General features: G+C 46.6%; 8 protein-coding genes and 1 non-coding gene across 9 annotated transcripts; 4 read left to right on the top strand and 5 right to left on the bottom strand.

The window, feature by feature from the left end:
• Positions 1-342: 342 nt before the first annotated feature.
• Positions 343-1941, top strand: C8R40DRAFT_1067904 (uncharacterized protein; the record flags this gene model as incomplete). The annotated part of the gene is made up of 11 exons (XM_046225950.1): positions 343-380; positions 431-465; positions 516-691; positions 896-982; positions 1028-1038; positions 1084-1194; positions 1262-1458; positions 1522-1580; positions 1647-1655; positions 1716-1753; positions 1809-1941. 11 exons carry the CDS (start codon positions 343-345, stop codon positions 1939-1941), a joined length of 894 nt encoding a protein of 297 aa, XP_046088851.1.
• Positions 1942-3270: 1329 nt separating this feature from the next.
• Positions 3271-4190, bottom strand: C8R40DRAFT_1159703 (uncharacterized protein; the record flags this gene model as incomplete). The annotated part of the gene is made up of 4 exons (XM_046229921.1): positions 3271-3439; positions 3471-3628; positions 3694-3831; positions 3912-4190. The coding sequence occupies 4 exons, from the start codon at positions 4188-4190 to the stop codon at positions 3271-3273; spliced, it is 744 nt and encodes a 247-aa protein (XP_046088850.1).
• A 181-nt stretch (positions 4191-4371) lies between these two features.
• C8R40DRAFT_915066 (uncharacterized protein) lies at positions 4372-6368 on the top strand. Its single transcript, XM_046236662.1, has 3 exons — positions 4372-4735; positions 4788-5780; positions 5922-6368. The coding sequence occupies exons 1-3, from the start codon at positions 4681-4683 to the stop codon at positions 6335-6337; spliced, it is 1464 nt and encodes a 487-aa protein (XP_046088849.1). The 5' UTR covers positions 4372-4680; the 3' UTR covers positions 6338-6368.
• Positions 6369-6517: 149 nt separating this feature from the next.
• Positions 6518-6616, bottom strand: C8R40DRAFT_t79. Its single transcript has one exon. It is a non-coding gene; the product is annotated as a tRNA-Cys (tRNA).
• A 455-nt stretch (positions 6617-7071) lies between these two features.
• Positions 7072-9621, top strand: C8R40DRAFT_1095048 (uncharacterized protein). The gene is made up of 3 exons (XM_046227690.1): positions 7072-7255; positions 7364-8688; positions 8746-9621. The coding sequence occupies exons 2-3, from the start codon at positions 7427-7429 to the stop codon at positions 9500-9502; spliced, it is 2019 nt and encodes a 672-aa protein (XP_046088848.1). The 5' UTR covers positions 7072-7255; positions 7364-7426; the 3' UTR covers positions 9503-9621.
• Positions 9524-11345, top strand: C8R40DRAFT_1095044 (uncharacterized protein). Its single transcript, XM_046227689.1, has 7 exons — positions 9524-9540; positions 9621-10188; positions 10240-10343; positions 10398-10410; positions 10466-10519; positions 10584-10809; positions 10870-11345. Exons 2-7 carry the CDS (start codon positions 10003-10005, stop codon positions 10953-10955), a joined length of 669 nt encoding a protein of 222 aa, XP_046088847.1. The 5' UTR covers positions 9524-9540; positions 9621-10002; the 3' UTR covers positions 10956-11345.
• A 1061-nt stretch (positions 11346-12406) lies between these two features.
• C8R40DRAFT_1168480 (uncharacterized protein) lies at positions 12407-15004 on the bottom strand (the record flags this gene model as incomplete). Its single annotated transcript, XM_046231189.1, has 6 exons — positions 12407-12740; positions 12799-12940; positions 12997-13437; positions 13491-13650; positions 13716-13882; positions 13939-15004. 6 exons carry the CDS (start codon positions 15002-15004, stop codon positions 12407-12409), a joined length of 2310 nt encoding a protein of 769 aa, XP_046088846.1.
• Positions 15005-15298: 294 nt separating this feature from the next.
• On the bottom strand, positions 15299-17839 carry C8R40DRAFT_1168479 (uncharacterized protein; the record flags this gene model as incomplete). Its single annotated transcript, XM_046231188.1, has 5 exons — positions 15299-15774; positions 15827-16279; positions 16332-16476; positions 16527-16705; positions 16759-17839. 5 exons carry the CDS (start codon positions 17837-17839, stop codon positions 15299-15301), a joined length of 2334 nt encoding a protein of 777 aa, XP_046088845.1.
• Positions 17840-19255: 1416 nt separating this feature from the next.
• On the bottom strand, positions 19256-20950 carry C8R40DRAFT_1168478 (uncharacterized protein; the record flags this gene model as incomplete). The annotated part of the gene is made up of 3 exons (XM_046231187.1): positions 19256-20206; positions 20261-20333; positions 20409-20950. The coding sequence occupies 3 exons, from the start codon at positions 20948-20950 to the stop codon at positions 19256-19258; spliced, it is 1566 nt and encodes a 521-aa protein (XP_046088844.1).
• Positions 20951-22149: the final 1199 nt, after the last annotated feature.

Genomic DNA, 22149 nt, shown 5'->3' with positions numbered 1-22149 from the left:
ACGGCTTCGTAGTGCATCTGCGCCTATCTGCGCCTGCCACTGCCCTTCTGCGTTTATATGCTTGAGGCTATTCCCTTGATCCCCTTTCTATGTTCGAATAAGACGATATATGCTCTAGTGGCAAGCGCAGTTGATGATATCCTTACATCGTCGGTATGTGAACAACAATGTGACTGCCACCGTATGATGATACCCATTGGTTTGAATATACCTTACCGCTCAGGACTTTGTGCAACAATTATACTAAGGATCTGACACGCCGGTTATTATGGCCATGCCAACAGTATTTAAGGTAATTGTACCAATAACCGCTCCGTCACTCATCGCTGGTTCGTCCCTTCCATGTCCCAGTTGGATGCTATCGAGATACAAGTTCAAGTGTACGCGAAATCTCCCATTCCGGAATTGTCAAAACAAACCCTGATCATAGGAACTGGTATCACTGTGTGGAATGGGCGCAGTTTGGTTTGTCGAAGTATTGCATAGTCCACCGTGTCATCATTCAATCATCGTAGGAATCGTGATATACGAATATCTTATCACGCTTGATCTGGAGGTTGAACGTTTTTGGAAGCGCAAAACTAAGGGACCTGGATCAGTACTCTTCTACATCAACCGATACTTGACTCTCTTAGGAAATATCGGGATAATTGTCTTATTCATGTCCCCTGAACTGGTATTGCGCCACAATGTGAGTGGGCAGTCCCGTCATCCCATGGATGTTTTTAGATGGTTGATTAACTACGGCAGGGGTGAGCTTCTGCTGCTGCAAGTGTTGCTACAGGGATTCCTACACAACTCACATGTGCAATATGTAGACGTTGGGCTTCGATTCTTGTCATAGAGACTTACCTTTTGCTTAACCAGATCGTGATCAATGGTATGATACTTGCAGATCCCTTCGCACCCATTTGGGTTTATATTCTCATTTGAGAAGCGCTCTTCATACTCAGAGTCCGTGCTTTATATGATTCAAGCAAGGGTATTACAGTGTTCCTCTGTACTGTTGCACTCGTTGGTGTGGTAGGGAACGGCTTCGTAAGTAATCATCCTGGTCATATGAGAATCACAAGTGATACTCAGCCAGGTCCAATTCTATTTGGCAAATTGGAAAGACACATCTTATATCAACACAGTCTTCCCAATATCGGTATTGTATGAAGTAGGCACAGTACCGAACTTCACAACGGCACAGTGAGTGCTTGTGTTGAACCATATGTTTAGTTTCCTGCTCACAAGGTCAAGAGGTCTTCGTGGGTAGATTTCCCTCGCTTGTAATGTCAATGTACTGGGACAAATTCTTCTTGCCTATGCTGCTTGTCACAGATATCATCTATATATACACCGGAATATTTGTATTTGACATTTGTGTTGTTTCACTGACACTTTGGAAGACGTTGAAGATTTATAAAGAAGAGCATTTTCCCGGGGGTGTAGGAATCATGATTATGCGAGATGGTGAAATCATTTTTCTGAAATTTCAGTCATTTTTTTAACCATTTTTGCATGGTTTACAAACAGGCCTTTTATATTTTGCCATCATCACACTCTTCACTCTGGCAAACATGGTGACCTATTTGGTCAGCATTCGATGACTTCTTGAATGGAGATTTCACCCTCATGCCATGCTTCCGTCTTGCCCATAGGTGGGCACAGTGCGTGCGATGATCATATGTAGGTATATATCAGCTCAAAAATGATCAAACCTCACACAGGATATTACAAAATCTCTGCTGACAATCTTGTCTAATTCGTAAGTTCGTTCAATCTGAACATTGAGTACTGATGGACCTACACATGTTTTATAGTATGTCCGCTATCATGATGTCGCGTCTAATGCTTAACCTCCGAAGAGAAGAACCAATTGAAACACTAGATCAATTCTCGATATCAGGATTGTTGTTCTCAAACCGGCGGGAGTGGGTAGATGAGTTCTGTTGAAGCGCCTATCGAACAGGCCACGGGGCGAGAGATACACAAGGATTTAATTTGTATAATACCCATTGAGATTAGGAAAAGTCTGTAGAAAACACAAGACCAACACTGGCTTGCTCTCAGTTTGAATATTGAATGAATCCGAGAGCAAATGTTGACGGGTTGGCGGAGGCTCGGTCATATCGATCGTTGAAATCTCACATATCATTGCGGGGTCACCGTCTTCAAGTTTGCGTCGGAGATGCTTATTCGTGAAAAGAGAAAGGTGCATTGTTGAAATTGTTGTGAGGTAATCACACATTCCGTGACAGTCGACGTGTCGGTGACGCGCTCCCAACGAAGTTGCGACTCTACAAGATCAAGCATACTGTCACTAGTATTATCGTATTCGCACTGTACTCGCCTATTTGTCAACGACAAACATCATCGAAAGCTTGCCCCTACCTGACTGTCCTCCCAATCTGCGCCATCGCAAGTTGAACTGATTTTTTCTGGATGATGACGACTACGACGATCCAGAGATTCTTCTGCAATACTCTCTGTTTGACCACTGAGATGTTGATAGCAGCCAGTAATCTTAGATCATGGGTGGCGAAAAGGAATTGCACGAGATATAATAGGATATCCAACGAGACCCTCTCAAGCAACGGTTGAGGAAATGAAATCTAGGAGAATGTAATCAACAACAAATTTGAGGGAGCGACTGCGTAAAAAACTCACCAGGGGGTTGATATCCTAAGTACCTTTGACCTTCAAATCATGTGAATCATAATGAAAAGAGCGAGCGCCACTAAGATCAGAGTGCATCATCCAGCTGTATGAAACCAAGCGATCTCTTTTGCCTTATGGGACTTCGTCACCTCGTTATTTTCCCGTGATGGTGGACGACGCGTGAATGATTTGAAGCACTTTGGTATTATCATAAGTACACTAGGTTTTGCAATCACAAACACAGAGGGGAGGTTAAATCCAGTTTGACTTCGCGAGCAACAGCAACGTGGCTACGAGGAAACCCGGTGGCATAGGTATATGAAGCATTGTCGACGACGGCAAAAACGGATAGACACGAGGGGACAACGACGTCAAGAATGGACAACGACAACGCCAGGAAGGGACACCCGATCTGTATATCGAAGAATAAAAAAGTACGAGCAAGAATGAAAACACTGAACGGTACCGTAACACCCCAACATAGGACGGGCATACTGTGCCAAAGTTCGTCGGGCGCCGATGATCGTGACCTCTCTACGTCCGTAAGCCACGCTGTAGACGCCAACACCGTGAATGAAACGACGTGCGCCCTTCAGCCGCTCCTACGAGCCTGAATAGTCCTATTCAGTACTCCACAGCATCATCATTATCATTTTCTGGCTGCGTGGAACTTGGTTTCATGTCCACGTCCATTGCAGCCGTTTTGTCTTTATCCTCCGATGTAATATCTGCTGTTGTTGGCGCCGAGGCAGGCTCCGTAGACTGTTTCGCATCTTTATCACCATATTTGTTACTACCATCCACATCCATACTAGTAGCGTCACCTCCGTCCCCTTCTGCATTTCCGTTTCGTTCTTTCTTTTTCCTCTCTTTCGATAGCCTGAGCATGAGAGACTTTTTCTCGGAGTTGCCTAATTTCTTGGACACTTGCGTCGCGTTCGGCGGCAAAGGCAGACCATTCGGCTGCGGATGCGACGGTTATCTGTGAGTGAGAAACAAGGAGTCAATCAGCTTATGGTAAAACTTGTAGAATTCGAAAGGACGCACCTCTTCTTTCCGTTTTTTTAAAAATGCTTCTTGTGATGGAAGCAGTTTTTTCGGTAAATAGTATAACGGTGGGGGATGTGACCTGGGAGGTTTTGCTTTCTCTAGTATTTTTGCAAAGGATTGTGCGTCGCCTGTGATCTTTAGCGCAGGTTTACATTCCGCAAGCTCAGACAAAACTTACTTTGTTCGACGTCCTCCTCCATTGTCTGTTCATCCACTATAACATCACTTGTACACAGGAAATTCGCCAGATACGGTGTTCTCGTCCGCCTCAATCTATACACACTGACTCTCACACCCAACTCCTCCTCCTTCCTTACTGCAAGTGTTTTATCCTTCTTTGCCTCTTCCTGCCTCCTTACTTCTGCTGTCTCGTTCCTTAACTTGGCTTGTAGCCGAGCTTCGAGTAATTGACGACGTTTGGCTGCATCGGAGGCTTCGCGCTCTTTTGATTCAATTTTGGCTTTGTTAAGAGTACCTAGAACGAGGCCAAACATAGATTTTCCACCGCGGCCGCCGCGAGTGCCATTGCCAAGAGCAATGCGAGGACGAGAAGATGGAGGAGGAACGGAAGATGGAGGAGCAGCTTCAGCGGCATCTGAAGCTGGTGTAGGGGCTGAGGCGGTTGCAGCTCTAGATAATAGACAAGTCAGTTGCAGAGAACATCTAGACTGAGAAAAACATACTCCTCGGACATGGTGAGCGTATGTGTATGAGGAACGTCGGAGAGCAATTCAAGGGATCCGACAAAACATGTGATCATTTTGTGCCGCCATCGATTTTTCCCCTTTTTTACACGTCGTCCTCATACTACATAATAATAATATGCACATCTACATAACCCTCGCTCACCAAAACAATCTTACAGAATGTGCCGAACACACCGGGGAATCACTGTATACTCACAGCGCTCTGTCTGATGCCAATCATTTCGCCTAAATTACTGGTTTCTGGCGATCTGCGCTTGCCTCGATACAAGGAAGACGGATGTCTGCTCCCTTCCCGCAGACATGTCAAATCACTGAAAATCCTGATATAGCTGGTACATATGCTCTGGAGCTTAAGCCACTCCGCCACTGATGATTTCTCTATAGGTATCGGAGTTCGTCTTTCAATTTACATCCCAGCTATACTGGTGACATTGAACTCTGGCTATGTTGCAGCCCAAGTTTGCGTAGATGGGCTCACTGGGAAGCTGTCTGAATACTTCAGCTCTGCATCACTTAGGCCTTCGTCGGAAGATAGTGATGATAGTGATTCCAACTCTCCTTCCGATATCGAACTCGTTGACCTCGAAGCAGCAGCTCAACCGTCTCAGTCCTCTTCTTCCATTGGATCTGACACATCTTCTTGGTACAGCGACGGTACGAATGAACGTAATTTTGAAAGAACCTCCCGTGGATACCTCAACTACCTCTCCGACCACCCCCACTACTTCGAATCAAGCAGGTCCCTCGAACGATCTCTCTTCCTCGTCGGTTCCGCGATCATTGTGAGCGCTTTCCTTGACGCCCGACGGGTCACCTCCAATATTGGTCTCCCTCCCTATCATGCCCTGCTTGTCCTTAATCTGTCCCTCCTCAACAATCTTGCTGGCTCTATTTTACTTCCGTTCCGAATCATGGCAGTTTGTGCTGAAATGTGGTTCGGTGACAGAGAGGAAGAGGATGTAGTATTGCCAGACTCGCTTTGGAACATAGCCGTGTTCATCGACGTTTTTGGCCTTGCAGTGTTACAGACCTTGGTTATCATTGCGTTCGGGATCTGGTTCTGGGTGTCGACAACGTTCTTTCATTCGTTTAGCGGATATAGCATGACCGTCGACAAATTACTATCTTCGGCATCATTTAATTCAACTATTGCCGCTTCGTCCAATGGACCTTCAGATCCGTCACAGTGCCTCTCTCAAACAATCTACTGGGCTTTCCGCAACGTTCCCGTCGAATCAACCCTCTCTCTACAGATAATCTCGCTCATCTTTTACATTGGGACCGCCGTTTTTCCTATTTTTGGTCCATTCGTTTACGTCGTGCCCACCGTCGTAATCATTCGGTCTGTACCATTGGTTCTAGCAGTGATGCTTTCAGGTGTTATATACCTTTTCGGTGTTACCTTGCCTCGCATACTAACACGCCTGATATATACCCTCCCTCCCAAACTCTACCATCTCTCCATTACTATCCCATATGCCCGTCGCCGTCTCTTCCCAACGGTTCTCTCACCCTCAGCAGTCTCCACCAAATTCATCTTTTTCTCAATCGTGATCTCGAATTTGTCTACTGTCCTGTACTTGATCATCTCCACAGAGAAAACCATCTCAATCAACTCTGCTTCGAGGTCAGGTCCAGTCGTGGTCAGTGGTAAACAATGGACTTATGGACAGACTTTGGCTCTGTTGACTACGGTTATCGGGGTGCTGATGTATGTCGCGGAGCTGGTGGGACAATGGAAAGAAGTTTTGCTCCAACGTCGGAAGCGCCTGCAGGAGCGGGAAAATGATGAAAACGTTGTTCATGTCGCTGGCGATGTTGACGACCCAAATGGGAAGACTCAGACTGGTAATGATGACAAGATGTTCTCTTGGACCTCGACTGGTACTCGGAGAAGGACATGTAATCAGAGGGAGAGGGCTAATAGCATTTGACTTGTGGAACTTCCTGTGATGCAAGCTGCAAAAAAGAAGAAATTAACAAAAACATATAGAATTCAAAGTATACGAGAGCGGCTGTTGCCCAAGTGGCGAACGGTGTACCCAAGAACGGAATAAAGTATATTTTGGTCTCTGGAGCCTACAGGTAGGAGTGGGGTGAGAAAAATGATAAAAAGTTCGCGCCGTGGTTCGAACACGGGGCTTCGAGATAAACCCGGCACCATCGGTGCTTAAGCATTGCAATCTCACACTCTACCACTGAGTTACGCGAACGATACTCTGTTGATTAATCATTTCACCAAGATTGAAAAGTATTAGAGCTTATTAGCAGCACGTCGAAAAGTTGCTCCACGTCGAAAAGATCCTGCGATAAAGTCGAAAAGTGTGACGAGAACGTGATCAGCATTAGCGTTGGTTTGTCTATATTCTATGTACTGTACAACTTCTAGTAATTGCTCGTACGACATAATTTTTTGAGGAGAGGGTACACGAATATGACAGGCTTTGATGGCCTACACTGTGGGGATGAGCCAATGTCTTCGCGGTGAAAATGTAGAGAAAATGCAAGGATTTTTACCAAAATTCATCAAAAATCCTGGGCACGAATTTTAAAACTTTTCGTGTGGCGATTATTGTGAAGCTATCGTGAATTTGGCGGGGGGCCGTGCTTATTTTAAATTATCTTTTCATAATTTTACCATAACCTCAGCTCAATTCCTTCAAAATATCTGCTGCCATATTTTTGTACATAACCTCGAGATAAAACCCACATTTTCGCCTCGAGGAAATCGGCTCATCCCCGCAGTGCTACACGGATGGATCGTTATAGCGCAACCGGAGGCTGGGCAACTTTGTTACAAAGGGTAGAGGGCCTTATCGGAGGGCGGAACATTCTTGAGTTGTGGTCACAATGTCAGTAGCGTGATCAAACCGTGCTTTTTCAAAGCATGACTGTTCATTTTTCGTTTTCAAAAAGTTTTCGACGTGTTGCTAATAAGCTCTATTCTGGATTCGCTTTAGGTCAACCATGTGATCATACCAGGCTTAGCGCGCGTCTACCACAACTGATATCGAAAAACCAAGATGAAAACCAAACAAAAAGCAGACAACAGCAGCGTCATTACTGTCTTTCTCTTCACCATAGGCTCCGGAAATTGCAGGCTATTCAGATTGTCAAGTCCTCCGTCGTTCTCTTGTTTCCGTGTCTGTGCTTTCGCCGCGCTTTTCCTGATAATCTTTTCAACAAGCTTACTTTTCACCGCATTGACAACTGAAAGCACGCTCAAAATCTTGTTTCCGCTTCCTCATAAGTTACGAATACCCTGGTCTGCAGATAATACTCCCTTCCGGGCTGGCACGGGACCGCTCATACCTCGTTTCGATGAGTCGGACCCTGTTACAAGCTCGGAGAACAAAGAGTCTATCTATGTCCTCTCGCTTCCTCATAGGACTGATCGTCGCGCCCGAATGGAATATCTGCAAAACTATCTTGGCTTAAACTGGACATACATGGACGCGACCTACGCGGATGCAGAAATCATTGGAACGATCATGGGTAATGTTAGAAAGATACGAGAGGAAGCTATGAAAGCAAGATTAGAGCTACAGAGAATCAGGGATGAAAAAGCTAGGAAGAAGGAGAATGTCGACGATGACTTCGCGCTTATAGTCTATCCTGACGACCTGGAGCCGTATTTAATCCCGAACATTGCCTCGCCGTCTGGTCCTCTCCCGCATCAAGCAAGTCAACTATTCTCAGGCGTCAAACTACCGTTCCAGTGGCCAGCTTCTACGTTCACCAACATATCCGCATCTTCAGAGCCGCTTCTTTCACAGTTGTCATCGAAGGCTCAGATATTAGATTATCTTCAAGCGTTCGATATCTATGCAAGCAATCACAATTCGAACGAGATACTCGGGACCTGGCGTACGGGATCTAATTCTTCAAGCTTCGTAGATGATATCGAAGACCATGACTACTTCTACCGATTTCTCTCCAACATCGACACTAAAGCCGCCAATGCAAGAGCATATTCTATGGTGAACCTGGAACTAGTCTGTACCACGAAAGATTTCAGTCTCGTACCGTACTCGACTACATTGCCATATCACAAATACCTCACAGCTGCGCGGGTAGCTGTATGGCACTCGCATTTGAGGGTCTTACGACTGATCGCCGAAGAGGAAGAGTTGCGGCAGAAGAACTTCTGGAAGCAGGAGATCGAACGATCCGACGACAAGAATACGACGACTCCGAGAAGTATGAACGAAGAAGAAGACATGGGTCGGATCGAAGCCAAAGCAAGAACTGGAATGCGCTGGATGAGACAATACACTAATGGGCGGTACGAATGCTTTGGACTGATCCCGTTCGAAACCAGTGCTAATTGCTTGCTTGACAGACGAGGACTCGGTGAATCTGATCCAGAAGAGGACAGTGTCGGCGGATTTCTAGAGACTCCAAAATCCGACCCCCCGCGAACCAACGATGAACTTTCCAACGCCGCTGAATCGCAGCCTAAATCCGGTCGCGACAAATATCGTGAACACATCAGCATTATCCTCGAAGACGATATCGACATGGAGAAAGATATACGTCGCAGGTTACACCGAATCTGGATTGATCTACCAGACGACTGGGACATCGTCTTCTTAGGACATTGTTGGTCAAATGAATCTTTTTGGCCAGCAATTTTTCTTCCTACAGAATCACCCGAAACTCAGTATGCCACGACCAAAGGCGTCTCTGACAACACACTTCACCCTTCGTACTCTCCTAAATGCACACACGCATACGCACTCTCCCCTCCAGGCGTCCACAAGCTACTTGCGCACCTCGAGTACCCCCCCTTCGCGTATTCCCGAGCGATTGATCAGGCCTACGCATGGCTAGTTTCCAGTAATAAGATAAACGCGTACAGCGTAGTGGGGAGCGTTATCGTACAAGTCAAGGGTACCGTAACCAATTCAAGTAGTCCAAACGACAAAGGAGATGAAGTACATGAAAGTGGCGAAGGCGAAGGAAGCATAGGAATAGGCGATGTGTGGCGGCCAGGGAGGAAGGAAGATGCTGGCAATGGGACTGGGGCACTTCCCGTGGTTAGTACTAGTTCGTGGACCGAAGAGCTAATCAATGGGGTTTTTGCGGAACTCAAATAATTTGCTTGTGCGTCCCATGCTATTCAAGTTCCCCAAGTCCTTTACCATGTTTTTTATTTTTTTTTGATAAGTACAATAAATTCCGCGGTATTGTAAACGTAACTTTGAACATAGCTCACTTTTTCTCTTTTCAAAAACTCTCCAGAGCTGATAGTGGGTTCCACTTTGTCTGTGAGTATCCGACCTCGTTAGATAACGATAACTTGTTAGCAGGTAAAATTGGCTTTGATCCGAACTCCGCACGCGGTTTACCATTTAGGACAAGGCATTTCCAGTTCAAACACAACGGAAGCAAATTTTGTAAATTATTCACCTCCGTGGAAGCCGTTAGTGCGCACAGGATGGACCGTCGCAACTGTGATATCATGGAGCCCTTTAAAGGATCGTTTCAAAATGTTGACCCCCTTGCCCGGTGCCCTCATATCAGTTCGCATTCTTTACAGAGCTGGTCTCTGCAATTCGTATACTGACCTCCCTAACATTAATCGCATCCAACTCCAATGCTTTTCCTCCTTCCCACCAAGTTATTGTCGCCAGTGCTGCTGATGACACACTTGGTGGTCATTGCTGCGTTTCCCGTCGGTTTTACACCAATATCAGGCCATCGCTCTCGTGGTCTGAAACATTTCTCTTCCGAAACTGACCTCAAACCCGAAAATTTTGTGGGTTTTCACTACGCCCCTAGAGTGAGATCCCTCTTGAATTTTTACTTGGAGACCATTTCATGACTGCTGTAGGGGGAGGCCGAGGAATACAACAAGGCTCGGACGCTCACAGCAGCAACGGTTATCGAGCAAAACCCATATGCCGTTGTTTATCCTAAACGTGGATCCTTTTCCAAGTGCGTAGAATAATTTCTCTTCCTTGAACGCTGAAAATTTATTGTATACTGCAGTAATTATTGGGAGGTCAGACTACCGAGATTTTCCACCTTTTGTGGTACTCACTAATGCTCGTCGTTAGTGCCAGATTCATGTTCCACATAACGAGCAAAGGGCGATCGATGAAGTACCAAAGGTGCGCCTATCTAGGCTTGTTTACTGTACTGGAAATCAGTGGATTTTACACCAAACTTGCACAGCTGTTCATTCCAAACAATGCCGTTCCGCCTGGGAGTCAAGAGGAGCTTGATGAATACATCGAGAAAAAGGAATTAGAACCTGCCAAAACCGTTTTATTCCGCCAGGCAGTAGCAGACGTTGTAGAAATGTTGATCCCATCTCGGTATCTTGAAAAGTCGCCAAGCAATCAAGAGAATCCTTCCGGAGAGAATAGCCTTAGTTTGAAGGTATCATGTCACCCACCTAGTAAGTTCAACTTGTCTTGGATTGAGGTTCGAATCGTGCTCAAAAACTTCTTTTCCTTAGGCACGCCTTCTGGATCAGAGTCGTTGAAAGCGAATTGGCCAATCATGTGGTCCATTCTGCATTGGCCTGCGTCATTGATTATATAGACAAGTGGTGGAAAACTTCATACGTGACTCCGTCGTCCTACTTATGTGTCTCAAGGCCGTCCGATATCCCCCGGAAGCTCTCCCAGAACTCTGTTGGAAATTGGGTATTTTAGAAGCCGATTCCTTGTCCAGTTATAGCGTAGGTTGAATGGGATGGTCTTTGCACGGTACAGCGTAGTTAAAAGCCAAGCAAATTTGAATATTTTATATTATACTGCCAATTTTGGAAACTCCGGGAAATTTCACGTAGCCGATTTCCTCGAGGCAAAAATGTGGGTTTTATCTCGAGGTTATGTACAAAATATGCAGCAGATATTTTGAAGGAATTGAGCTGAGGTTATGGTACGGCCCCCCTAGACTCGAGCCAGTAGCTTCGGATGTTGACACTTTGGAAACTGGCGCTCAAAGCTGCCGAGAAAGTGATTCCGCATATCGCTTCTCAGCAGCAGACTGGTTCGAGTCTACGGCCCCCCGCCAAATTCACGATAGCTTCACAATAATCACCACATGAAAAGTTCTAAAATTCGTGCTCGGGATTTTTGACAAATTTGGAAAAAGTCCTTTCATTTTCTCTACATTTTCATCGCGAGGACATTGGTACATCCCCACAGTGAGTGTTATAGCTTATTTTAGAAGATTTTAGACCGAAAACATTGCGACAAGAGTTTGCAGTGTCTACTTCTGCGGGAGCTTCCAGGGGCCTAGTATCCCAATTCCAGGGGGCTAAAATAAGTTGTTAGAGCAGCTGGGGTGTTGATCTCTGCACATTCATGTCGGGCTCTCCTCAGTTCTCCTCTATACCAAAGTGACGATAATCGATCAAATTGTTCATATGTACTAGCAAATTGAATTTCAAATTGTAACAACACGAAGCTTGACACTTGTCATGAGAGGATGAACTATCAATAGGAAGCAAACGGTGTATATACTAACTTGAACTCTAACATCCACACACTCCCCAAATTACATTCCCATTTTTCGGCTGGCAAGTTATGCAATTAATTGATTGATTGCTGTAGGTAGTACTGTTGGAAACCAACGAAGAGTTTATAAATTATGTGTACAATGGGGAATGGTAAGAATTTTAAAATGCAGCGAGGACAAAGGAAAGGGTAGTAAAAAGAAGGAAGGTACAAGAGAATGCGAGAATAAAAAAGAGCGATAGAATCATATTTTCAAGAATTCCTTTATACACTAATTAACGAGTCCATTCTCTGAAACAGATATGATGAGCGGAGAGATAAAAGGAAGTAGTGTATTAAGATGAAGCATAATAATGGCGCAGACGAGATCAGAGGTTATAATCAAGAAGTCGATGAAAGAGTGACAAATGGAGGGAGTAGAGAGTAGATTTGAACTATTCCAACCCCCATATATCTAGCATCTTCTCGTTCCTTTCTGTTCTTCATATTTCTCCCGTCCCTCTCATGAAATTTAAACACCCCCCTGGCCTATACCTGCATCGTCATCGCATCCCGGTCATCCGCACATAACCTTGCCCACTCCAACGCAAGTCGATACACATACGACTCCAAGTCTAATGTTCGCCCAATTGTCCTCTTCCATTGTTTTCCTGCACGTGCTATGCGTCTCAAACGCGCATCACCGTCAGGTGCACCAGGGATAGCGGGTATTTTGGAGCCAGGAGGGAAGAGGGGAGCACCAGTAGCGGGGTCAGTAGCGTTGCCGTAGACTTCCTCGACAACTTCCGCGGGAATGCCGGAAAAGTACCCGTAAATATTGTAGATTTCTTCGTAGGAAGAAGAGAGAGGAATATAATGTAACCTGTTTTACCGGGAGTCAGATTCGATGCGACTATGGTGCAAGGCATCTTGGTACTCACCAGGGCTCAATCCACTCGGAGAAGAACTCTTCGTACACTGTACTCTTGATCGGTACTGAGTCAGAGGCAAGGAAGGACATAAATCGACCAGAGTAGGACATTCCGTCGAGGTCGATGAGGTATTTGTATTGCCAGTGACCACCTTGCAAATGAAGAAGCAGTCAGCGGTTATCCGGAAAGATTGTTGTTCGAACTCACCTAGATAAACACTACCAGAGAACCGATGTTCCTGCATGAGCTTCTCCATACCACCAGGGTACTGATCTGCATTCGCTGCTTTCACGAATGCAATATCCATCAACGCCTTGTTCAACGTTGCAGCAGGAATCTTGTGCGCCGTGAGGGGAACGTCTGCGAGTTGAATTTGCGAGGTGCTGGATTTAGCCGATGTCGATAGAGAAATGTTGGAAAAGGGGCTCGTGCTGGGAACCCAAACTTCTACATCACCCTCGACATCCCACCCGGTCATACGAACGGCCCGATGGCGCTGGTAGAGAGCGGCGAAACCAGGAGGAGAATTACCACCACCGGTCGTAGCTCCACGCCAGAAGATCTTGTTCCGTTTACTTTCCTTGCCAGTCTTACGATTTCTTGGCGGATTGGCAGTGTTAGTGTGGCCATCGTAGGAGGGGTCAATGACTTGACATAAGAAATCATTATGTAGATTGGACAATAGTGAAACAATCACATACTGAGGTCACGGTCGTCGACACCACCTTCACCGTCAGGACCAAGGTCAGTTTCGTCTCCCCAAGCTACTTCGCCACGGTCAGTCGGTTGTAACTCTAGATTTACTTCGTCCCAGCCGTATGTATAGGCATCGGTAGAACCGTAGTAGTAGTGAGAGGGAATCTACGCAAAAGACGGATTTAGCATAACCAAAGAATCCATCAAGTCGAGATATTAGAGAAAGTCACCTTGATATCACCGAATCCTTTCGCCCTGGCGGGACTAAGAATGGGATACAGATCACCTAGGGTACGCCAGTCACTGAAGAAGTGACCCTGAGTGTAGTGGAGATGGGGATTGTCACAGAAGGATACAGAGTCAAAGGAAGTTGAAGGGGCGAATGCGAAGGAAGAGGCTACACAAAGGCATAAGAAAAGATACCAGAGATAGATATAAAATAGAAGAACTTACCTTGATTTCCTGCAGGCTTGTTCGACGAGGAGGTGATATCGAGCATTGCACTCCGTATACTTGCGTAGAATTTCCGTGCTGTCGAGTTGGGCGGGCATGTTCTTCGCCAGGTATCCCAAACGTTGCCTTCTCCTCTCCAATCAGGACGGAAAGTAGAAAGAGGGTGAACCTTGTTCTTGTCATCGTCTGGAGTGTCATCTTCGATGTAGGTCCTGTTTCCCATTCCAAGTCCAACCTTGGAACTGGAAGAGCCGTCCTGACCCGCAACCTCCCATCTGTCCCAAGGAACGATAACTCTACCCTCCGCCTTCGCGTTGACCGGAAAATCCATATCAGGTAGAACTGCAACACATTTACCGAGCATACTTTTCAGCCCTCTAGCACGTGCAGAGACTTCGTCATCAACGAACCCATCCTTATTTATTGAGACGGTGGAAGGAACACCGTTGCGGACACGGACAAGGTCGATGGAGGAAACACCAGCAACTTCAGCTATACGTCGCCGCATTTCAGGACCACCACCCAATGCCCAACCATGTCTGTCCAAGCCTGAACCGGGGAGCAAAGGGTCTTCGTCCGCATCTGTATAGTCTCCGAGTTCTTTCTGCCCTCGTAGTGCGTAGAACGGAGCCAGGTCGCGCATAAGGGTATCATATTCGTCCACCAACACAACATCGTATTTCCTCGTGTATTCCCACCAACCCTCAAAGCCTTTTGGTGGAGGCATACCGTATCTGCGTTTGTATTCCTCAATAGCCTCAGGTAGAGTTTTTGATTGTCTTTCGACTTTGGCTCTGAATCTCTCTTCGGCCTCATCCATCATGCGAGTTATGGGATGTGTTGAGTAAGTTAATGTGGAAGGATGGGATGAGGAAGGTTCTGAGGATGTGAAAGTCATTGGAGGTGAACCGGCATTGAGGCCAATACGAAAGATAGCAACAGTAGAGCAAGCAAGCAACGTCCACATAAGTAGTGGGCGCCATTTTCGTTGTGAAAATCGGTGTTGGTTGGAGCCAGTCCACGGTGTATCACTAGGGCTGCGGCTGAGCATGGGTCGAGTACTCATGGTGGAGGTGGTCGACTTTTGGAATTTGAAAGATGAGGAAACAAGAAAACAATATTAAAATTAAAATTCCTTCGATCAGGGCGGCCACGATATTTTGATGCGCTGCGGCGCCGATTTTGACGTCGGGATATTGGACTGCCTGAAGGTGAAATTCACTATGAAATTCAGATAAATATTGTTGGCAAGTAACGCTATGTGTTCTGTTTACAATGTAGTAGATAATGGGAAGATGAGGTTGCGGTATGCGGCGCTGTATGTAAATATATATATACGACAGAAAGAGGGTTTTCACCTCTATACCTTCATAGTCATCATCTCCCGATCTTCAGCATTCAGCCTCGCCCACTCCAGAGCTAGACGGTAGACATATGATTCCATGTCAACCTTCCTGCCTATTGTATTCTTCCACTCCTTCCCTGCTTGTGCTATGCGTTGCAAACGAGCATCACCATCGGGCGCACCAGGAATTGCAGGGATTTTGGAGCCTGGAGGAAAGAAAGGGGTACCGGTAGCAGGATTGACGACGTTGCCGTAAATTTGCTCCATGACTTCTGCGGGAATGCCGGAAAAGTAGCCGAAAATGTTGTAGATTTCTTCGTAAGAGGATGAAAGAGGGATGTAGTGCAGCCAGGGCTCGATCCACTCGGAGAAGAATTCTTCGTAAACAGTGCTCTTGATTGGTACGGAGTCGGAGGAAAGAAAGGACATGAAGCGGCCGGAGTAGGACATTCCATCGAGATCGAGTAGGTATTTATACTGCCAATGGTTACCTTTCGAGCAAATAGTCAACAATATATCTGAAAGAACCGTGTATCAACTTACCTAATGACACACTACTAGAAAACCTATGATCCTCTGTCAGCTTCTTCAGACCACCAGGGTACTGCTTCGCATTCTGCGCTTTGACAAAGGCAACATCCATAAACGCTCTATTCAACGTAGCGATGGGAATCTTGTGTGCCGTCAACGGAGCATCAACTATGTCCGTGAGGTGATGGAGAGTGACGGGTTTACGAAGTGCCTTTGGATGAGAGGAGGCGTTGGTATGAAGAATGGGGTGAGGTATCCAAAGTTCAACATCGCCCTCGGCATCCCAGCTAGCCATGCGAACAGCCCGATGACGCTGGTAAAGCGCAGCGAAGCCAGCGGGAGAGTTACCTCCACCGGTGGTAGCTCCTCGCCAAAAAATCTTGTTTTGCTTGCTCACTTTGCCGGTTTTACGGTTGCGTGGCGGATTAGCGGTATTGTTGTGGCCGTCGTAAGCGGGGTCGATGACTAGAAGAAAATGTTCATATCCAGACGTAGGGGGAGAATACATCACACGCACTGAGGTCACGATCGTCGACACCTTCGTTGTCGGTAACATCACCCCAAGCGACTTCACCACGGTCAACGGGTTGCACTTTCTGGGTGGCTTTGTCCCAGCCGTAAGTATAGGCTTGAGTAGAGCCATAATAGTAATGAGATGGGATCTTTACAATAGATGGGTGATTTACGGATTTGACGGGAGCAAGGAACTCACCTTGATGTCACCGAATCCTTTCGCCCTGGCAGGACTGAGGACGGGATAAAGATCGTCTAGCGTACGCCAGTCACTAAAGAAGTGACCCTGCGTATAATGAAGATGGGGCTGGTCGCAGAATGATACAGAGTCGAAAGAATTCGATGGAGCGAATGAAAACGACGAAGAAGCGGATGAATCTACATGGCAGTCAGTATATGATAAAATAGCGCATTGAACACGAGAAACTTACCACCAGATTTCTCGGAGGCAGCAATATGTGACAACGACATACTATCGATCAGCGCACTCCGGAGGCTAGTATACGATTTCCGTGCCGTTGAGTTGGGAGGACAAGTACGACGCCATTTGTCCCAAACGTTCCCAACTCCTCTCCAATCCGGGTGAAAAGTAGCAAGAGGATGTAAGGTGTCTTTCGTATCATGAGGCGCAGTGTCTTCCATGTACGATCTGTTGCCCATCCCACGTCCAATTTTGTCGCCATTCATGCCATTCTGACCAGCAACCTCCCATCGATCCCATGGAACGATAACCCTGCCTTCCGCCTTAGCATTAACAGGGAAATCGATATCAGGAAGCTGCGGAGCGGAAACTCCAAGCATGCTCTTCAGCCCCTTGGCACGGGCAGATACTTCGTCATCGACAAATCCGTCTTTACTGATCGATACGGTGGAGAGTGTGCCGTTACGGATTCGGACCATGTCGATAGAAGCAACACTTGCAACTTCAACGATACGTCGCCGCATCTCGGAGCCACCGCCTAGTGCCCAACCGTATCGGTCCAGGCCCGATCCAAGACGAGCAGGATCTTCATCAGTGTCAGCATAATCGCCCATTTCCTTCTGTCCTCGTAGGGCATAAAATGGCGCCAGGTCCCGCATGAGAGTGTCGAACTCATCCACCAAGATAACATCATTCTTGCTGGCGAATTCCCACCAGTCATCAAAACCTATGGGCGGAGACATTCCATAACGACGTTTGTATTCCTTGATCGCCTCAGGCAGAGTCTTTGATTGCTTGTTCACTTTTGCTTGAAATCGTCTTTCGGCCTCTGCCATCATGCGAGTGATAGGATGTGTCGAAAATGTAAGTGTTGAAGGATGCGGTGAAGATGTCGGAGGAGAGTGCGAGGTGGTAGATGTGGTTGAAGGTAAGCCAGCAGGAAGGCCGACTCGTAGGATGACAACGGTGGAGCAAGCAAGTAAAATTAAAGTTAGCAGTGGTCGCCATTTTCGTTGGGAGAGCCGATGTTGTTTGGGGATAATCCATGGCGTATCGCTGGAAGGGCGAGTTAGTAATGGTCGTGTAGTCATGGTGTATATAATTTGAGTGTAGAATAGGTAGCAGAAGTGACAAGGAAGGAGTTGAATATAAAGGAGTTGAAATTTATGGGTCATTGCCCTTCCGCCCTCCTGATTCAGTCCACCTGTCTCAGGTAGCTTCGCCTAGTCGAGACTCAAAAAGTCTCGCCTGCGATGGAAACTAGTCAGACATTCATCTGCATAGGGAACTAATGGGAAGGAAGATAGAGGCAAAGGCAGGAGGGCAACAGTTGGGTAAAGGAGGAACACCAATATCGCGTTAATTTCCGCAGCGCGACAGAACGAACCTGTCATCCATTCTAGTTGCATGTAATTTAGCCGGGATGATACTGAAGACCTTTTCATGATAAGCACTTACTCGACCTACGTCTTGAGCTGAAAAGCTGGAGTGGACGAGTATGCCAGGGAGAAGTGAGGTGAACCAATAAATAGCAGCAATAGGGGCAGTAGACCAAAAGGGAGATGAGCGGGCACAAGCCATGATTAATGATTGGGCGAGGATACGGAATTAGAATGCGGGGCAGGCTCAAGGCGAGGATCCGGGATAAGACTGCGGAAGGCAGGGTGGAGTTGTTCACTGTCAAATGAATGTCACGAATCGATGCAAATATTCGGCGGGGCGCGATAGTGACGGTTGACATGAGAGCTGGCTAATAAACCAGATAAAATCATTTTCGAGCTCACCAGGATTTCAACGCTGTAGACGCGTGAGCATATCATCTTAGCAGTTACTCTTTTGCACCTTCCCTGCCTCCTCCTTTACCTGCATCTCTCAATATCTTCGAGACTTGGGACTTTTGAAATTAAGTTCAAGTCTGCGCACACGGGGGGTGTTCCGTTCACGGAGGTTAGTGGGAGATCTTGGGCGTATTTTCGCAGCTAACTCTCGAATATGCATTCGGAATCTTGGTTTGAGCTGCATCGATTTGAAAGTATATGATCATGGACATGGAGTAACTTTCGAAACTACGAGAATTCCGCGCAGCTCGACGAGCGTCGAAACTCGTACGTACATCATTACGTAAGACTTTGCTGCTTTCGTGGATTAATTGTTGCTAGTCCTGCGTTGTACCAATCCGGTTGATCAAGACAATAGTACAACATGAGATCAAGATAATTTACAGCAATAATAATATCAAGGGGTACTATTTACATATTACATTACAACATACAAAAGAAAGAATTTAGACCTTCCAAGCCTGCTACATACAGGAAACTTGAATACTAGTATGCCAGTGGAGTAGGCGGAACAAGTATTAACGAATATGAAGGAACGAAAACGAATTATACTGTATGCACAAAGAACGAACAAATTATCTGGGACAAAAGAAAAAGAATATCACTTTGCCGTTAACGTCAACCAGTCAAGCCTGGCCGTAGCAGGCTATACCATGGCATCCTCAGACTTCAATCAAGCCCATCAAGCCCATCCAAATCGAACCCTCCAAGCGAACCCGATTCTGTCCTCCCCACGAAAAACACAGACAAAACCAATACCATCCCAACCATACTCAGTACCCGCGCAAGCATCTTGCTTCCTAGGTCCGACAAGCCCCGAACCAGTGCATCTTGATCACCCATTCTCTCATGCTCGATACACGACAACCCACCGAGTCGAGTTGGTGGGAATAAGGGAAAAGGGGATTCGGAACGCGTGGGGAGGTCCGAAGGGTGAGCCGGATCAGGACAAAAGTCAAAGTTAAAATACGAAGACGGGCTCCTGGGAGAACTGGGAGAGGAAGAAGACGACTCAGGGGAACCTGAACGACTCAGAGCCGGAGGTAATCCCACCTCCGTATGGGGCGTTGCGGAGTCATACCCAAAATCCTGGTTTGTATCACGCCTCGCAAGCCCCCGAGCGATTTTCTGAGTGAGGGATTGGCTGACGGCGTTGAGCATTAGGAGGAGCGTGGCGGAGCGAGGGCTGTCAGGGCTCGGACCACTACTAGTTTCAGGAGGTCTATCTACTGAAGGTCTATGTATGAGCAATCTCGAGCCACAATCAGAATCGGAAGTGGAATCCAAGGCGGGATCAAGGGAATCACTGTTTGTGCTGATGGAACTCTTGAGGTTGGTAAGATTGGCGAAATATGTCAATGATGGTCGGATTGGTGCGGGTGCATAGACGGGAAGAGGTTGTGAAAGGAGAGAGGGCGGGGAACGTGGAGTAGGAGGAGAAGGCGGAGTGCGGGGAGTAGGCGGAGTACGAGGAGTACGAGCAAGAGCATGAGTAGATACAAGACCCATCGGAACATTGTGTATAGTCGGTGTCATAGGAGGCGCGAGCGAGATTGTGCCGGTTTGTGGATGACATTCTGACGCACAGGCCGGGCAGCGGTTCGAAGATCCGTGAAGCCACTGTAAATAGATGGTTTGTGAGAGGACGGAGGATTGTGGAAGACATGAACGTACGTCATGTAAATGCTCCTCACAAAACACCTTCCCGCAACATTTCGTTCGGGATGGTCGGACGGCGGGGTCGAAGCTGTAAGCGTAGAAAATCAGTGATTCAATATTCAATGTTTAGCGAATAACACGAGACTACAAAAGATAGACTTACCAAATCCCACAATCTCGATCGAAATTGAACCTTGACGACAGCGAGGAGGAGCTTGTTCTTGTCCGGATTCTCAACTTCGCTTTATTCTTCGGATTCGAGCTCGCGCTTGTATTATCACCAAGCTGATTCCTAGTCAATGGACTCGGGTCTGATTTGGACCACTGTAACAAGAGCCTTGGTTGGACAGTACCAGTGGCAATGGTAGTGGTGGTGTCAGAATCAGCGCCAAGAAATGGCCCAGACGTTGACTTCGATTTGAACTGGGGTTCGGGATTGGGTGACTCAAGATACTCAGACTTCTTTGCGCCGGGACGTTGAATCCGGCTACGGAGTTCAGCTACACCTTGCTTATCATTATGATTATGATTATGGCCATCGCTATGTTCTTCAGATATACTCGCGAGAGCTTGGGATGGGAGGTTGATCCGGGCGGGGAGAGACCGTGTGCGTGCGGGGCGCTGCCGAGAAGGGAGCAGGATTAGCGCGGTACAAGTGGTACTAGTAGTATCAATGGTGCTGCTTAGTGGAGTGGTGTTCAGCATGATAGTCGGTGGATGATAACAAACTGAGGACGATGAAATCAGAATTCCTCGAACTCCGAGTCGTCAAATAGTGCGTTCGGGTTCAAAGAGTGAAGAGAAGGAAGAACGAGCCGGGGAGGAAAAGTTGAGGACAGCCCAACAAGCTGATCATTATAACGATACCCAGATTAAGGTGATAATGAGATTAAAGCAACCAAGCACCGGGGCCCCACCAGAGCGGAGACTCGAAGTTATTGTGATTGTTTCAATTACCGGGACACAAGTTGTTCGAAGTCGTAATTGTTGCGGGGGCCAGCGGATCCACTGGCCTGGCCATGAGAGCCAGTGAAAAGACAATAGCACAACACGATGCGATTCAGACCTGTAGGTACGATGACGAAACACGATAAGCGGGAACGGAACCTAAGATCAAACGATGAAACCAGCGAATTGTTAATGCAGAATGGAGTCAACGACGATACAACACATCCTTTCTGACTGCCTCCTGGTTTGATGAAATTCGTGAAACCTGGAAAACTTATGAAAGCCGTAAAACCCAATAATAGCTCCAGTTTTCATACGTATGTAAAATCTTCCAATTGACGATAGCCCTCAAATGTTTTGTGTCTTCAAGACTGATATTTCGGCGGCTATGTGGAGATCGAAAAGGTCGTTCAATTTCCAAATGAAGCGCTTCGAATTAAGAGGTATCTAGTTCCTGGCAGATTCGCAACAATCACGCCTAAAACGGGAATTCCATAAATGAAGGATTCAGGACAGTGAGTGACATGCGATTGCAGGCCACTGCACCACCGTGCATGGCAAAAACTCGGCTCCTTTTTTGGGGGCTATTAAATATTATGGAATCAAATAAACGGGGCGCCTTACAGGCGCCGACATTGAATGTTTTTCAAGAATGAAATAAATACATGAATTACAGTATCTATAGAGTAACAGGGAGTAACTGAGTGAGATGCTGTGAGACGAGAAAAAATAATTGTGACAGAGTCACAGTCCCGTGATATCCCGTGCCGGTCACAAGAATTCAATACAATTCAACTCAGTGTTACATTTGGCCAAATAAGGCGAAACTACTGCCATAAAGGGAAATAATTTTTGTATGGAGTACCATACATAAGGACGATACTTCCGTAAACTACAGCCTCGTAATATATGAAACCACGAGGCCCATCGTAACGCACCAGAGAGCTATCGCGACT

Source organism: Lentinula edodes, assembly GCF_021015755.1.
Source record: "Lentinula edodes strain Le(Bin) 0899 ss11 chromosome Unknown C8R40scaffold_9, whole genome shotgun sequence".
Lineage (NCBI taxonomy): Eukaryota > Fungi > Basidiomycota > Agaricomycetes > Agaricales > Omphalotaceae > Lentinula > Lentinula edodes.
Note: the sequence above shows the minus strand (reverse complement) of the source record. Positions and strands in the feature narration are given on the sequence as shown.

What these genes read in the sequence shown, in the direction of transcription:
- C8R40DRAFT_915066 (XM_046236662.1), top strand. Translation starts at nt 4,681, where the DNA reads ATGTCTGCTCCCTTCCCGCAGACATGTCAAATCACTGAAAATCCTGAT. An exon ending in TGAAAATCCTGATATAGCTG is followed by an intron (nt 4,736 to 4,787) that starts GTACATATGCTC and finishes ATTTCTCTATAG; the next exon opens with GTATCGGAGTTCGTCTTTCA. An exon ending in TCTAGCAGTGATGCTTTCAG is followed by an intron (nt 5,781 to 5,921) that starts GTGTTATATACC and finishes TCTCACCCTCAG; the next exon opens with CAGTCTCCACCAAATTCATC.
- C8R40DRAFT_1095048 (XM_046227690.1), top strand. Translation starts at nt 7,427, where the DNA reads ATGAAAACCAAACAAAAAGCAGACAACAGCAGCGTCATTACTGTCTTT. An exon ending in AGACAATACACTAATGGGCG is followed by an intron (nt 8,689 to 8,745) that starts GTACGAATGCTT and finishes CTTGCTTGACAG; the next exon opens with ACGAGGACTCGGTGAATCTG.
- C8R40DRAFT_1095044 (XM_046227689.1), top strand. Translation starts at nt 10,003, where the DNA reads ATGCTTTTCCTCCTTCCCACCAAGTTATTGTCGCCAGTGCTGCTGATG. An exon ending in GTTTTCACTACGCCCCTAGA is followed by an intron (nt 10,189 to 10,239) that starts GTGAGATCCCTC and finishes TGACTGCTGTAG; the next exon opens with GGGGAGGCCGAGGAATACAA. An exon ending in CGATCGATGAAGTACCAAAG is followed by an intron (nt 10,520 to 10,583) that starts GTGCGCCTATCT and finishes AAACTTGCACAG; the next exon opens with CTGTTCATTCCAAACAATGC.